We start from the raw sequence: 15355 nt of genomic DNA, 5'->3' as shown, positions 1-15355 counted from the left end.
AACGTCGATGGTAATGGCAGTACGGCAGTGGTGAGTTTCTTGGGCTACGCGGTCTTCGATCTTGCGATTGAGAGTTGTTACGGGTACGTGATGGAAATCGTCTGCTTGAGCGGCTGTAGCGTTGATTGTAGTTTTCACGCGGTCTCGAGCGAAGCTCGGCGACTTCGAGTGAGAGTCTTCTTATTTCGCCGATGAGGTATTGCGTGTCGAGAGCTGACGCAGTTGGTTGAGGTAGTGGCGGTGGTAACGAAGGTGGTATGACGGCGGGAGGAGCGACTGCGGCGATTTGGTTCGATGATGATGGCGTGTGCTCCATCATTTTGTCGGCGAGCAGCGCGAGGTCCTCGAGCGTAGTTTTGATCTGGAACGCTTCGCTGACGGTGAGCACGGAGCGTACGTGTGGCGGAAGATGATCGAGCCACATCATCTGTATCGTTGTCTCGGGAAACTTGTCCTTATTCAACGTCTGCATCCGTCGTAACAGCTGACTGGGCTTCTGCTCCCCGAGCTCGACCTGAGATAGCAGTTTCTTCGTCTGCGCGCTGTTACTCTCCTCGTATACAGAGATGAGTCTGTTTTTTATCGCTGTATAATAATTCTCTTCAGGCGGTGAGTAGATGAGGTCGCTAATGTTCTGTATGTCTTGCTTTTCTAGCTGCGCGATAACCATCTGAGCGAGCTGCGCCTGGCTTCTCTTCAGCTCTGCCGTTGCCGCCTCGAAACTGCAAAACCAGAGTACTGGTTGGTCTCGCCAGAACGGTGGGACGCGAAGAGAGAGCGATATCGCCGCCACGTCGTGGGATAAAGTTGCTGCTGCTGAAGATGGGCTGCTCTCTTCTTGCGGAGTAACGTCGTCCTTCGGGTTGGGAGACATCTTCTTGCTTGATTATCTTCTGCTCAGTCGGTGGTCACCACTATGGTGATGTGTATACCATGTAGGCAGGTATCAGAAGGTTCTTGGAGTGAAAGACGTTTTTAGCTATGTACAAGATTGAATGAATTTATTTACAAAAATGCGCGTAATTTATACAAAATTAGAGAAATGTAAGAAAGAGATCTATATACAGGAAAGAGCGTGATAAATAATAGTAGCCGCGCGGGACGCGCGGGGTGAGGTGCGCGGGCGCGAGGTTGCGGCGCGTGGCCGCGGCATTCGCGCGCGCCTATAAAATAAAGCGAGCCAACGTTCCCGTCCTTTTCTCGGCCGGCCTCCGTAGGGTGCACATCGTGTCGTCGGTGCGCCGTGTCCCGCTCCGCTGCTTGACACTCGCTGGTAGAAGACACGAAGAGGATGCTGCAGGCTCCGCATATGCATAAACTGCCCTTGTCAGGGCAACATAAAACTGCTCTTGTTAGAGCAAACGTCACCGTTTCTCTGCTTAACCGCAGAGTGTCAATCGATCGATCTATAAACTGTTCTTATCAGAACAATTTCACTGTTTCTATAACGGACACGACGTCGGTCGATGTATATGTTTAAGTATGTATATATGTCCCCACAATAGTATAATATGATCTACTTAGTTGGGTCATAAGTTCTGTCACAAAGGTTTTGACTGATAAAATGTAATATAAAGCATTTAATAAAAAAAGTTTGCCATGAATTGAAAGCTTATTTTATACTGATCAAAACGTAATATAATTAGTTTAAAATTTAAGTCACGTCTTAATTTACTACTTGTTTACTTTGGGATTGATGTTAAATGCAAATACGCGGCTGGATTGCGAAAAATTATACTTTACCAAAGGAAGTAAAAATCAGAGTCACATTAATAAAATAGGTACAATCGTTTATTTGTTTGAACCTACTTTATTAGAATGTTATTTTATCACCTGCAATTAGTTTTCCGACAAGTCTGTACTTCAGCTAATACCCTTCAAACTTAGGGTATTTTTCAGTGATTTGCAAATTTTTGACTGCCATCCTACGAGTACGTTTGGTAAAACACGTACAGTTGCAGGTTGGCAATACCAATACACATAAATTATATATTTTAAGGAAGATAAAAGATCCAGCTTTTATTTTATGTAAGATTCGACCATGTAAACAAGAAAAATAAATAACTAGGGATCAAAATCATCTCGAACAGGTCGCGTATTTTATGCATGTTTTTTATAACATTTTTCTGAATATTGCATAGAATTGTGCAAAACTGAGACAGAAAATTTAGTTTCTAGGTAGGTAGTATCCTATAGCTTTTTTATCAGTCAAAACCTTTTTGACAGAACTTATGACCTGGCTAAGTATAACCTGAATGTAAGCCTTACACATTCCCGTCGTGATTTATTGCATTGTTATTGAAATCACGAAAGTTACTCGCACATCAGCGGTCAGCTGCGCGTATATAAGCAGGTGACTGTAACAGCGCGTGCGTGGAATACTGCGACGATATTTACGCTGCGCTGGCGACCTTTGAAAGTGAAACTTGTGACGCAACGACAGTGTGCTCTAATAGGGCAGTTAGTATTTCTCGTTTGTATGCGAAAAGTGTGGGAATATATGCATAGCAGCGCGAATGCAATGTGATGCGCTCAAGAAATGGTCCATTACTGCAGTCATCAAATTTGGAAATTGAACAGGAACTTTCATTGCTTGAAGATTTTCGGCCTGTGCTTTTAAAGTTTCGGAATAACTAAAACTAAACAATGATGAATTGTTGGTCGTAGATCTCTAAAATTTCTATTTGCTCTCCAGGATGGTTTTTAGGCAATGATTTGGTACCTGACTAGTTGTTTAACACTTAGTAATGACGGATACTTTGACTGAATGCGAACAAATGGGAAATTCGAATCTAAATATCTGTGTACCTTTTAAGCACGTAATTCTCATGACGCCACTACACAGGGAATCTCATTCAGTACGGATGAAACGAAGGCTAATGATAGAGGACCTTAAAAACCTTAACAGCGTACAGAGGTAAGGCAAGGCTACTTACATTTTCAGTAACGATTCCATCTTCTTCTCCATGGCGAAGATGGAGTCGGAGGTCTGCGCGGTGAGCACCCGGCAGAAGGTGCGCTTCGCGCACTGGTGGTCGCGCCAGTCCGTCTGCCGCACCAGCTCCATCGCCGCCGCCGTCAGCGACGACCCACCCTCGTTGCCGTCTAGGTGCTGCAGCTCATCGGGCATGTCTTCAGACAGAGACCGTCTTTGACGCTTCGTCCTCCGTAAATCCTTGCCGTGATAACTATCGCCCTGGATTAACACATCTCGCTTTGATCTCTTCGCTTCATCGGGAGACATCACCACGTACACGTTCTCACTCGGCATTTTGTAATTGTCATCGTACACCTTCTGTCGGCTGATGAATTTTTTGTCGATGTCGTACGGAGCGCCGGTTAGAGCGCGCTTGTGTTCCTTCTCTAACTCGTCGTAGTCCTCGCTTAAGCTCGCACTTCGCATTAAGTTGCCATCGAACAGCCTGCCCATAGCTACGGCGCCTATTCCGAGCGCCGCGCCTCCGGCCATCAAGCCTATAGCGGGCAACATTGCCGGAGCTCCAGACGCAACCGCGGCAACACCGATCTTATCCTGAGCATATCTCTGTGTTTGTAAAGAGTTTGACGGATACAGACCTAAGTTGTGTGATATTTTTTGCGTAGCCTCGACTAACGGATCAAAAATAGGTTGCGTTACTTTAGCAATAGGATCAGTTATCGGCTTGGCTAACTGATGGACGGTCTGGGTCGCGGTATGGAACGTGTCCTTCATGGAGTCGGTGAACTTCTTCCAGAGGGAGGGCTCGGGCACTCGCTTGATGTAGCCGTAGCTGTAGGGGTAGCGCGGGCTGGTGTGACTGCGGTCGTAGTACGAGAACTTGTTGTACTCGTCCTCGTAGTAACGGTTGGCGTTGGTGGGGCCCTGCGAGCGCTGCTGGCCGTATCCGTCGATGGGCTCCATGGGATACGGGTGAGCGCTCTTCGGTACATTCGTGGTGTAGTATTTTACTTTACGTTCCTTGTTTTCGTAATATTCTGGATTGTCGCGTGTGACTTTAGCGGGTTGCACGCCTAGATCGGGGTGCGCGTATTGGAGGACGGGGTTTCTAACGCTCTCGTCGAAGCCGGGCTTGGCGTTCTTGGGCGTGTACATGGCGGAGTTGGGGTAGTTGACCTCGCCGGGGTGCTGCAGCATGCGCCGCTGGATGTGGCTCTCGGCGTACTCGAGGTCGCCGGTGTGCGCGCGGGAGCTCCGCCCGCTGAAGTAATCGCGTTTCGATTCCTGCTCGTTAATTTGCTTAATATATTCAATGAGTTTCGAGTTGGCGACTTTCGAATTATCGGCTTTAGTGAAAGGACCGTATCCGGATTTCAGATAATGGTTTTCTTTTTTGTGCTTATATGCGAACGTTGGGTTGTCGCTGGTCATGTAGGGGCCGATACTGTCGCCCTCGTCGAACTTGATATTGTCGTGTTTGGTGAAGGGTCCGTCTTTCGGTTCGAAATTGTCGTCTTTGGTGAACGGGCCGAAGTTTTGCGCGGGGTCGGCAACAGATACGTCAGGATACACGTCAGCCTCCGGTATGGCCTTGGGGGGAGTATATCCTTCTGGGTACGGTTGAAGCTCACCGTTGACAACCCTCGCGTTGCGCCACGTTTTCTTGTCGGATTCGTCGTCGGGCATTCTTACGCCCTGGATTTCAGGAATCCCGTCATCACCGAGTGTCAGAATAGACCTGCCACGTTTGTTGAACTTGTCCAAAACCTTCTTCGTATAGACGGGGTCTGAACTAATAATAACGGGATCCGGCACTTTCGAAGACCGTCCTTCGCCATCGGAAACTTTCGTGCTGACGACTTCGATGTAGACAGGATTCCTGTCGTTCTTTATAACCGGATTACTGGGATCGAACCTATAGTTCTTAATAGGGCCTCCGTAATCCAAAAAGCTGGTCGATGTGATGTATACCTTTTTGTTCTCGGTTCTCTTCTCGTTGTCGTACGTGGGGTAGTAACTGGAAGTCTCCGGGTCCGCCTGCGGCTGTTTGCCGTCCTCCTGAATGTGGGACTCGGGGTAGACGGACACGGGCGACCAGTTGCCGTACTCCGCTTTGATGTCGCTGGGTTCCTCGGAGTTTTTACGGTTTAAGTAATAATCGAATCCAGCTAGGTCGCTGTTAAGCGATCCTACGTAATTGAGCTTTCTTTGGTCTCTGCTTTCGGTTTTGTTTTTGTTTTCCTCTGTGATGTTTAGTTTGATGTCATTTGCGTCCTTGATAGGGAGGGTGGTTGGGGCGATAGTTGTGCTGGCTAGGGTCGTAGATCTATCCTTTTTCTTGACTATAAGTTGAGTCATGTGCCCCGTCCTGGTGCGAACGTTGAGGGTGGTGGTGGCGTCGGGGTTGAGGCTGCGCGAGACCTTGAGCTCGGTGCGCGTGGTGCGCGCGGGCAGCAGCGTGGTGCGGATGACGGTGGTGGTGGCATTGTCGTCAGAGCCGTACACGCACGCCACTAGCCAGAGCACGGCGCACGTCCGTATTACGGGAATCATCTGGAACAAAAGAAACAACTGATAAGATTTAATGCCATTTTAGAAAGCGGGTTAATTTTGTACTTTTAACAGCTTCACTACGAGAAGGTGCCGAAAGACCCCATGCAAAGTATGGTTACGAGTTTTTGATTTTTTTGTTATTTGTGTACTAATATTATCCTACATACCAAATTTCAGCTTCCTAAGACTTCAGGAAGTACCCTAAGGGTTTCGATGATCATCAGTGAGTGAGTGAGTGAGTGAGTGAGTGAGTGAGTGAGTCAGTGACGAAATCGGGTTTTTTTTAGATATGAAAAAATCTAGAGTATGATAGCTATACAATTGAATTTTTTTGGCTTAATAAGTCCACTATTGACATTATATCCCGAGATTTTTGTTTACCTGGTATCATTCAAACCCAAGTTATGAGAGTTCAAAAAAACGACGAAGCGCTTCGAGAAAAGGTAAGTAGCGCCGTTGCACTTCGCTTTGCTCGTCTACCGCACCCCAGATGTTATGAGAAACTCAACCCTCACCCTCAGATAGAAAACGGCAGCATAAACCATGATAACGACGTGTCAGCCATTTTATGCAAGTAACTCAAATTAATTACATATACATGCGTGCGTGCTAGCTATTAGTCTATTCATTTATTGATATTACTGCGATTACCTGATCAGTTGATTACTATCAATACCTATATAATATTAGCCAATGAGCATTGGTCGCGTTTTCTACACGCATAACACTTAAACCCTCATAGTGAGTGAAAGTGGCAGGAAACCTATAAAGCTATGAAAAGCGGTGTGATTTTCCGAGCGTTTTAACATTAACACTGCGTGAATAATAAACACACTTGAGTGATGTTTATGTTTGTAAACAGGGACAATGAAAAGTGGCAATAAAAGTCTAAATGGTTCTTTAAATTTTCTTGTCATTTATAACAACAAAACATTGTGCACGAAGCGGCAAAGTATTCCATTTGCATTTGTATCGACTGTAAGTTACACTTCGGGTAATTTTACCTTTTAAGACAAGTTCCTGTAAAAAGGGAAAATAGAAAATGCGTAGTTTGGTTAATTGATGGAAGAAAAAGTATAGACATATTTTTTTCTTCTGTGAGTTTTTAGAAATTTAAGTAGCAACAGCAAACGGTGATCTTACGAAGATTAACCCGACCCAATATGGCGTTCAAATTGTCGTCTTGATGTATATATGACACCGTAAGATAATATAACGTAGGTTAGGTTAAATTAGTCTGTAATCTAACTGCCGTCAGTTTATAATGTAACTAGCGACATTATAAACTGACGAGTATTTACAATTTTACGGTGTCATATATATTGACGGCCGATCGTAAAGTTCCTGTGAAATGTTTTGACGGTGGTCATATTGAATTAAACCAATAGATAGGCAAGTTAAGTTTGTTAGGTTAGGTTAGATTAGGTTGGGTGCTTAAGGGAACGAGACAATGATTTTCACGTTTCACGATATGCCTAGGAAATTCATGATCTGCCTGATTTTACGATCAGCCGCCGACGTATATTTTGGTGCGAGCGAGTCATAACATAACTACCTATCAAATAACCTGACCTAACGTATTTTTTTTAAGTAGGAATGCCGCTGTGCTATGCGTCGGCGCCGGCGCACATCAAAGAGCGCGGAGAAACGCGGCGGAAAACGGATGAGTCAGCGAGAAACTCCGACTATTCGAGACAGAGAAACGAAAAAGAAAATACGGCTATATGTGTTTAAACAAGTTTCATGATTTTGGTTTACTTTGCGGCACCTTCATTCTCGATAGATCCAGTCTATAGATCCAAATTGGATCTAGTGAGAAATGTTTTTCTTGTTAGATCCAAATAAATATCTTGTTTTAAATACTTACTGGCGTATATTGTATATTAAAGAACGCGAAGTAAGAAACATTTCTTGTGCCGATAAATACATATGTAGCCTGTGCCGACATCGACAGTAACATATTTTGATTTACATAAAAATTATACTAAAATAAATGGTCACACAGAAAACTTGTCTTTTTTTTAAATTTTGGGGGACGACATGCGGCAAGTCAAAAATTTTCATGCATAGAAAATTTAATATTTAAGATCCCCTTCTTAAATGAATCTGTGAGTCAAACGAATTAACTCTCACCATCACATCATCTTCCTCGAATTATCCGGCATTCTTGCCGCGGCTCATCGGGGTTGCGGATCCGCTCGACAACTAATCCCAATAATTGGCGTAGGCACTAATTTTTACTAAAGCGACTGCCATATATTTGACCTTCCAACCCAGAGGGAACTAGGCCTTATCGGGATAAGTCCGGTTTCCTCACGATGTTTTCCTCACCGAAAAGCGAATGGTATCAAATGATATTTCGTACATATTAAGTTCTGAAAAACTCATTGGTACAAGACAGGATTAGAACCCGCGTCCTTCGGATTAAAAGTCGCACGCTCTTAACGCTAGGCCATGCACCAGCGCCACCAGCGGTCAAAATAACAACTTTGCAAAAGTAAATTTCATCATCATCATTTGTCGTAATTCGTACCTTTTTTGTCGTGTTAGACGCCACTATTAAGTTTTCTACTCATAAAAAAATGTTAAAATAATTAGTTTAACACATATTCACTGTCAAGAACCCGCCAGGTGGGTTCATTTTGTATTGGAAATGGGGCGCTTGGCACTGAAAGTATTAAGGTATTATTCGAATACACTTCAGTTAAAGCGTGAAAGTTTCTTTCGCAGTCATAATATTGGTCAGTAAAGTAATCATGAATTTAATCACCAAATGGTCCTCTGCCCCGCCTTGGACATCAGTCACGCTCTGATAATTTCCTTTATCCGACGACGATGCCATACAAACGTGTGGATTTACATAATAATGGTCCATTACTGACAACGATAGACCATGAAAGCTATTCTTTGTTCTCAGACGTGACAAAATACTTGTAAATGGCTGTTATGCAACTGAATGTGTTAACATACAACTATTATTGTGAGTTGAAAAAAAAGTTACTTAGGTATAGGTGCATGGGCAGATCAAATTAGAATTTTTCGAAAAATTTATTCCCAAGAATCTGGAAATTGTTTGAACATCTTTATTTAGTCTTAATTACGTTTAATCCGCGTTTGTACAATCCCAGGAGGTGTGCATAAATTTTTACTCTTTTTAAGTTTTTTGCTTGTAGATCGAAAACAGTAAATCCGACTTAAAATTTGTTTTGATGATAATTGATATCTGAGGATTCAAAACGCACCTTAATATGAATTCGTAGACAAAATTGTAAAAAAATGGCCACCATTTTGAATTTCTTTATTTTTGGTATGATCATGTTAAAAATACGATATCCTTGGCTTCACCAGTGTTGATCCATCCTTGCTGGTGGTGCCATTGTAATCGATGGTGGGGTCTTCTGCATCGAGTAGTTTGGCAATGCAAGGAACAATTTATATAAAGCTCTCAAAATGTATGCACACCTCCTGGGATTGCGCAAGCTCGGATTACACGCAATTTGGACCAGATGAAGGTATTAAAACGATTTCCAGCTTACTGGGAATTAATTCCTCAAACCGCTTTTTATGGATATAATGTAATTGGCATAACAGGCAATATAAGTATCTGAATGAAGGGACATAAATATATGACCACGAACTTTATTCGGGTCACACGAACAGGCCGCCGCCATACAATCGAAGTCATCTTAACGACATTCTAAAGTAACATGACATTTAACATTAATATATAGTTTTTGTTGCTAGAAATTGGAATTATACATATTTTTATACATATATTATTATGTTAAATGATATATTAAATGCTCATTGCCAAGTTTCATGTAATATTAGCATGTAGACAATTTTGTCCCTTTGGCAAACTCTACTTTTTTCGTGAGGGAGTTCCATTTCTATGTGAAAATGTATGTAGAGATTTAAAAAATCCTTTTTAGGGTTCCGTAGCCAAATGGCATAAAACGGAACCCTTATAGTTTCGCCATGTCCGTCTGTCTGTCTGTCTGTCTGTCTGTCTGTCCGAGGCTTTGCTCCGTGGTCGTTAGTGCTAGAAAGCTGAAATTTGGCATGGATATATAAATCAATAAAGCCGACAAAGTCGTACCATAAAATCTTAAAATTTAATTTTTTTAGGGTACCTCCCCTACACGTAAAGTGGGGGTGAAATTTTTTTTTCGCTCCATCCCTAGAGTGTGGGGTATCGTTGGAAAGGTCTTTCAAAACTAATACGGGTTTTCAAGAAACATTTTTTGATAAAGTGAATATATTCGGAGATAATCGCTTCGAAAGAAAAAAAAAATGTGCCCCCCCCCCTCTAACTTTTGAACCATAGGTCCAAAAAAAATGAAAAAAAATCGTGGAAGTAGAGCTTAAGAAAGACATTAAATGAAAACTATAGCGGACATGATCAGTTTAGCTGTTTTTGAGTTATCGCAAAAAGTTTTCCCTTCATAGTAAAAAGACTTATTTTAATTAGGTACTGATTATGCAAATTTGCCTATTTGTTTAACTCAGGTGAAAGGTACCGTTTCATCCCTTGGTTAACAATTTACTATACTTTAAGCTCCAGTTTAGCTTATTGTGACGGAAGAGTAACTACGGAACCCTACACTGAGCGTGGCCCGACATGCTCTTGGCCGGTTATATTTAATATTTTAACACCCAGAGTTTCTAAATGCTATTCTACCTTTCTCAGCAAGGACTACCTAATCAGCAATTAAGACTGTACTTATCAATAAATACAACTGGAAACGTTAATTTGACGACCGGTTTGGCCTAGTGGGTAGTGACCCTGCCTACGAAGCTGATGGTCCCGGGTTCAAATCCTGGTAAGGGCATTTGTTCGTGTGATGAGCATGGATATTTGTTCCTGAGTCATGGGTGTTTTCTATGTATTTAAGTATTTATACATATTTATGTATTATATATATCGTTGTCTAAGTACCCTCAACACAAGCCTTATTGAGCTTACTGTGGGACTTAGTCAATTTGTGTAATAATGTCCTATAAATATTTATTTATTTATTTATTATTTTATTAATTACATGGTACGGCACTGAAATCTAATCTGATACGCTGCTGTCTCTGTTTCCCCTCGACTTAAGTTACCACTTAACACACATCTATGGTACATTTGTTTTCAGTTGAACACCGTTACCCTGCATACTATACCATAGCCGTATAATTTGAGCCTAAAATAAATAGCTAGTGATATAGCCGAGGGATCCGACGAATATTTATTTTTAAAAGAAGTATATATTTATATAATAGGTAAAAGGTGCGATGACCAAATCTTCCGTCCCTCTTGACGCCCCCTTTTAATAATTAAATGTGAAACTCTCAGGAAAACCTGCATTTTTGATTTACGCTCTTTAACCTGTCTATAATATACAGAAAATTTCTTGAGAACTGTACCCCTAGTGTAAATAAATTCCATTTCGAAACGTGACGTGATTTCTAAATCCAATACAAAATGAGACTAAATGTTTGCGTTTAGTCTCATTTTGTATTGGATTTAGAAAGAGCGCGAAAAGGGACGTTTTGGAAACTCAAAATCCTATACAAAATGAGACTTAACGCAAACGCGTTCGTCACGTTATGATGTCGATCAAATTTACACTAGGGGTACTGATTCCACTTAATGGCTCGTAAAGAACCTGTCATTGTTTCTCGATTTCTTTAACTTTCCTAGAGGACACTTATCTAATGAACAAGAGTTGCACCGGCCATATTGTCGGTTTCCTAGAAAGTTGCCCTTTAACCGACTGTAACGAGCGGGCTATGTGTGCGTTGTGACTATTGTGAGCCGGCAACTGGAGCGTTCAGCGATTAATTACACAATGTTCAACATGACATACCTAGCTAATTAAGTAATTAGATATCGCGTGATAAGAAGGAGATATGTACGGCGAGCTGCAAAATTGTATGGACACATTATGAATTAACACATTCATAAAGTAGCCATAGTGTTCACTCGCCGTCAGATATATCGGAGAGGCCGAGGTGCTCAAAAATATCTGAACACGCACTAACGCCTTGACAATAGAGATGAGTTCATATATTTGTGAGTGCCTTAGCGGCTCCGATATATGTGCTGGTGACTGAACAGTCGAGTTCACAAATAAAACATCTTCACTAGCCAACGCTCCAAAATATATTTACACGCCTCTAAGATATTGATATTAAGGTCGGGTTGTCGTGTAAACTTATTTTTGGAACGTTGGCTGAAATTACTAAGACATTTAGGGGTTTCTTTATATTGGACATTTCAAAGCGTCGTATTGAACAACGGACTTAGCTTAAATCCAAGATGGTTAAACATTGAAATATCACTTTGGAATCGCATCTGCACCGAATTAGTGCGATAACCAACTGAACAGATCAGCGGAAGTCGGATGTATCATGTAAGTAATTAAATCTGTAATATCGATTAATTCGATAAATCACTTTCTAAATGACCTATGCTGATAGAGATATTACACGCATTCATCGATCAATATGATAGATGGTGTGGATGGACATGATTTGTTTCCGAAAGGTCAGGCGTGCTGGGACTTAATAACCATCCATACCGACTAATCACTAATACGCATGTATTATTATGTTCGCCGTTATCAACCTGATACAGTGACATTTGCTTTATCACGTGGATAGCAGCGTCCGTCCTACGCTACGCCCGCAAGTGCTTGTGCATTGTGCAAGAAGTGCCGTCATACTACGCAAGCGACGGCGATGTTACATTTGATTCTAATATATAATTCCACAGGAGTACACTACAAATGCCGAGCGCACGCGCGTGGGAGCTGTGTGATTAAATTATGCATTATCCATAGATGCATCCCGCCGTATGTAATATAAGATATAAGTGTTAATTGGAGTAAAATGTCTCTCAGTTTGTTTCTGCGATAAAAAGAAGATTAAAAAAAACAATGTAAGTAAGAATGTTAATGGTAAATACACTTGTCTTCTAATATAATTATTTTTGTAACATATAGCAATAAATATATTGGTGTTGTAGTACCTCTGAGCAATCATAAATATTATCATCAAATGGTACCCACGTTTCCAAATCTCTTCGCATTCCAAGGTACAGGCATAAAATTAACAATGTAAAATAATTAATCAATTTCTTAATTACTGCCTACTTATGTCAGCCTCGTTCGCCGATAGAATCCCCTTTGTCAATATGTCATAATAGACATGACATTATACGATCATCTTTACATAATTCTCGCGCTTTCCGCGTTTCCCCAGTTTCATTACAGGCATTGTGTAATTCTCTCACGGTCTCTATTGGAAACTGTTCCATATTGCTCTCGACAAAAAACAATTCACGTCGCCGTCTATCAGTCTAACTAACTTATGCCCTTTTGTTTATCAATTAATTCTTATTGTTAGAAACAAGTCGTATTCACGTTTGGTACAAGTATAATGCCTTGATAGACACGACTGCTATCGACTATCTACGACCGTTCATCACGGATTCTATTATTATTTAGAAGCTATAAAACAACCTTAGATATATGATTTTTTTGGATACATGGGTCATTACGGAATGGCAGTTATGACACTTTTATTAGTGGGTGAGGTGATTGAACTATATATTCTGATTGTGCTTTGTTACTAACATGTGTGAAAGAAGATAGAAGAAGTACCTTATTTAAAACTATCAAGAATTCAAGAAGAAAATCACCAATAGTGGATGTTTCAACCCACGAATGTGCCAGGAAGGCAGCCATCAGAGAAAAATAACAGCGTATGGAGCTTGTACATGTAAATAATGACCACGACTATGTACTCTGTCAAAAGTAAAAGAACAAAAAATATTATATCTATATGGCTTCAATATGGTTACATGTTTTATAACTAGATCGTTGTAAGTTCAAAGTTGTTGGTTTTTAAAGTTGATCATTCATAAGTGCCTAGTGGTTGTAGTTTGCCATCTGAGATTGATCGATCGATCGATGTACTGTATGTTACTTTAGCAGAGTCGCTGCTAACTGGTGTGGTGTGACATCATCTTTTTTGTTCATAATTTATAATATTATAATATTTCCAAACAATTTTTTGGCCTAATCCTGGCACTTTATCAACTAAAAATTCCGATTGTAACAGTTATACTGGCCAATGAGAAACATCAGCCCAAATATCGAATGAATTAAAGAAATTATACCTAATTATAGAACTTAGTAGCTATCCGCTGCATCCGTGTCAGCTGCAAGACATTACGCGTTAAGAAACCATTTCATGCTAAATTGTTTATACTTTCTAGAGAAATCGCCAGCTCCGTTCATAAAACTGTGTATTCAGCCATCAACGCTATCAAGTATCAATGGATATTTCTGTGAAATCTGTTCAATTTCATGGGATCTACGCAGAACGACCCAAGAGACGCAATTAAACAAGACGATTAAAATCCCAACCTAATGCATTAAAGTTACATTTGCAGATATGTAGGTGAAAATCACATTTGAAATGTAATGTATAGTCGCCATCAGATAAATCAGATCGGCCAAGGTGCTCAAATATATCTTTTTTTTTTTTTTTTTTTTTTTATTTATTATAACATTAAAATATAAAATATGTGTACCACAAAACAAAATATTCGCCAAACTGCGAGACAGTTTGTTGGCGATGAGCTCGCTCGTTATACTTATAAAAAGGTACATAATTTTGCACTGTCCTACCGTCCCGGCATGGCCACGCTGAACACGCAGCTCAACGATAATAGAGGATTTGTTCAGATATTTGGGAACACCTTGGCCGCTACCATGTTCAATTCAATTAATTTATTTAGACACATAGTTGACATAGTAAACTTACAGTACAGTCACCGAGACTTACATGTTAAATCTTAATTTTATGTTAAGTTTGTTCTTATTGTAACATAAAAATGTAATACAAATATAATCAATATGATATAACTGATGGCAACTGTGTTACTCGTACTATCTAAAGATTAGTCTTTGATTAGGCTTTAATTGGCTACGTGACAGTTTTTTGTAAATAATGTCAATCGATCTTGATTTTCCTGAGGATCAAATGTCTATATAGGACTCATGACATTTGAGAAGAGAGAGAATGAGAGTTAAAGTATGACGCTCGCACTCGACGATTGAAACGCCTCTAACAAAATTATAATGTAATGTGACGTCACATTACATTGGTCTGTCCTAAATGTATGGAAGATCAAGGAAATTGCCATTTTGACCTTGAAATATTGCGTATAGTTGGCATACAATTCATTTTTCAATAAAATGTAAGGAATCGAATGGTACCATTTCCTTTTTTGTTTTGGAAAGTAAAAAAAATATTTTTTACTTTCCAAAAGCCTTGTATTTTTCTAAAATCTCAATATAATTTTTTAAATTCCACTTTTTTGTAATGGATGGCTTTTTTTCTAACCATTTAGCTGAATTTTGTTATAATATTCGACATGTATCAAGTACCTAATTGAGTATTGAAAAACCGGCCAAGAGCATGTCGGGCCATGCTCAGAGTAGGGTTCCGCAGTTACTCTTCCGTCACAATAAGCTAAACTGGACCTTAAAGTATGGTAGATTGTTAACCAAGAGGTGAACTGTGGGTGTACGTCTTTTTACTATGAAGGGGAAACTTTTTGCGATAACTCAAAAACAGCTAAACTGATCATATCCGCTATAGTTTTCATTTAATGTCTTTCTTAAGCTCTACTTCCAAGATTTTTTTTCATATTTTTTGGAGCTATGGTTCAAAAGTTAGAGGGGGGGACACATTTTTTTTTCTTTCGGAGCATTTATCTCCGAATATATTCGCTTTATCAAGAAATGTTTGTTGAAGACCCCTATTAGTTCTGAAAGACCTTTCCAACGATATCCCACACTGTAGGGT

The 15355-nt window shown here is 40.5% G+C and overlaps 1 protein-coding gene across 1 annotated transcript in view; it reads right to left on the bottom strand.

The window, feature by feature from the left end:
- Positions 1–1610: 1610 nt before the first annotated feature.
- Positions 1611–15355, bottom strand: part of LOC133533418 (uncharacterized) — a 29150-nt gene continuing 15405 nt past the window's right edge. The window contains exon 2 of the mRNA XM_061872396.1: positions 1611–5491. Coding sequence (XP_061728380.1) covers positions 2933–5491 — 2559 coding nt within the window. The 3' untranslated portion in view covers positions 1611–2932. The remainder of the gene's footprint in view (positions 5492–15355) is intronic.

The sequence above is a fragment of the Cydia pomonella genome, unplaced genomic scaffold, assembly GCF_033807575.1.
Source record: "Cydia pomonella isolate Wapato2018A unplaced genomic scaffold, ilCydPomo1 PGA_scaffold_163, whole genome shotgun sequence".
In the NCBI taxonomy this organism is placed as follows: Eukaryota; Metazoa; Arthropoda; class Insecta; order Lepidoptera; family Tortricidae; genus Cydia; species Cydia pomonella.
This window is presented reverse-complemented; position numbering and strand designations above follow the sequence as displayed.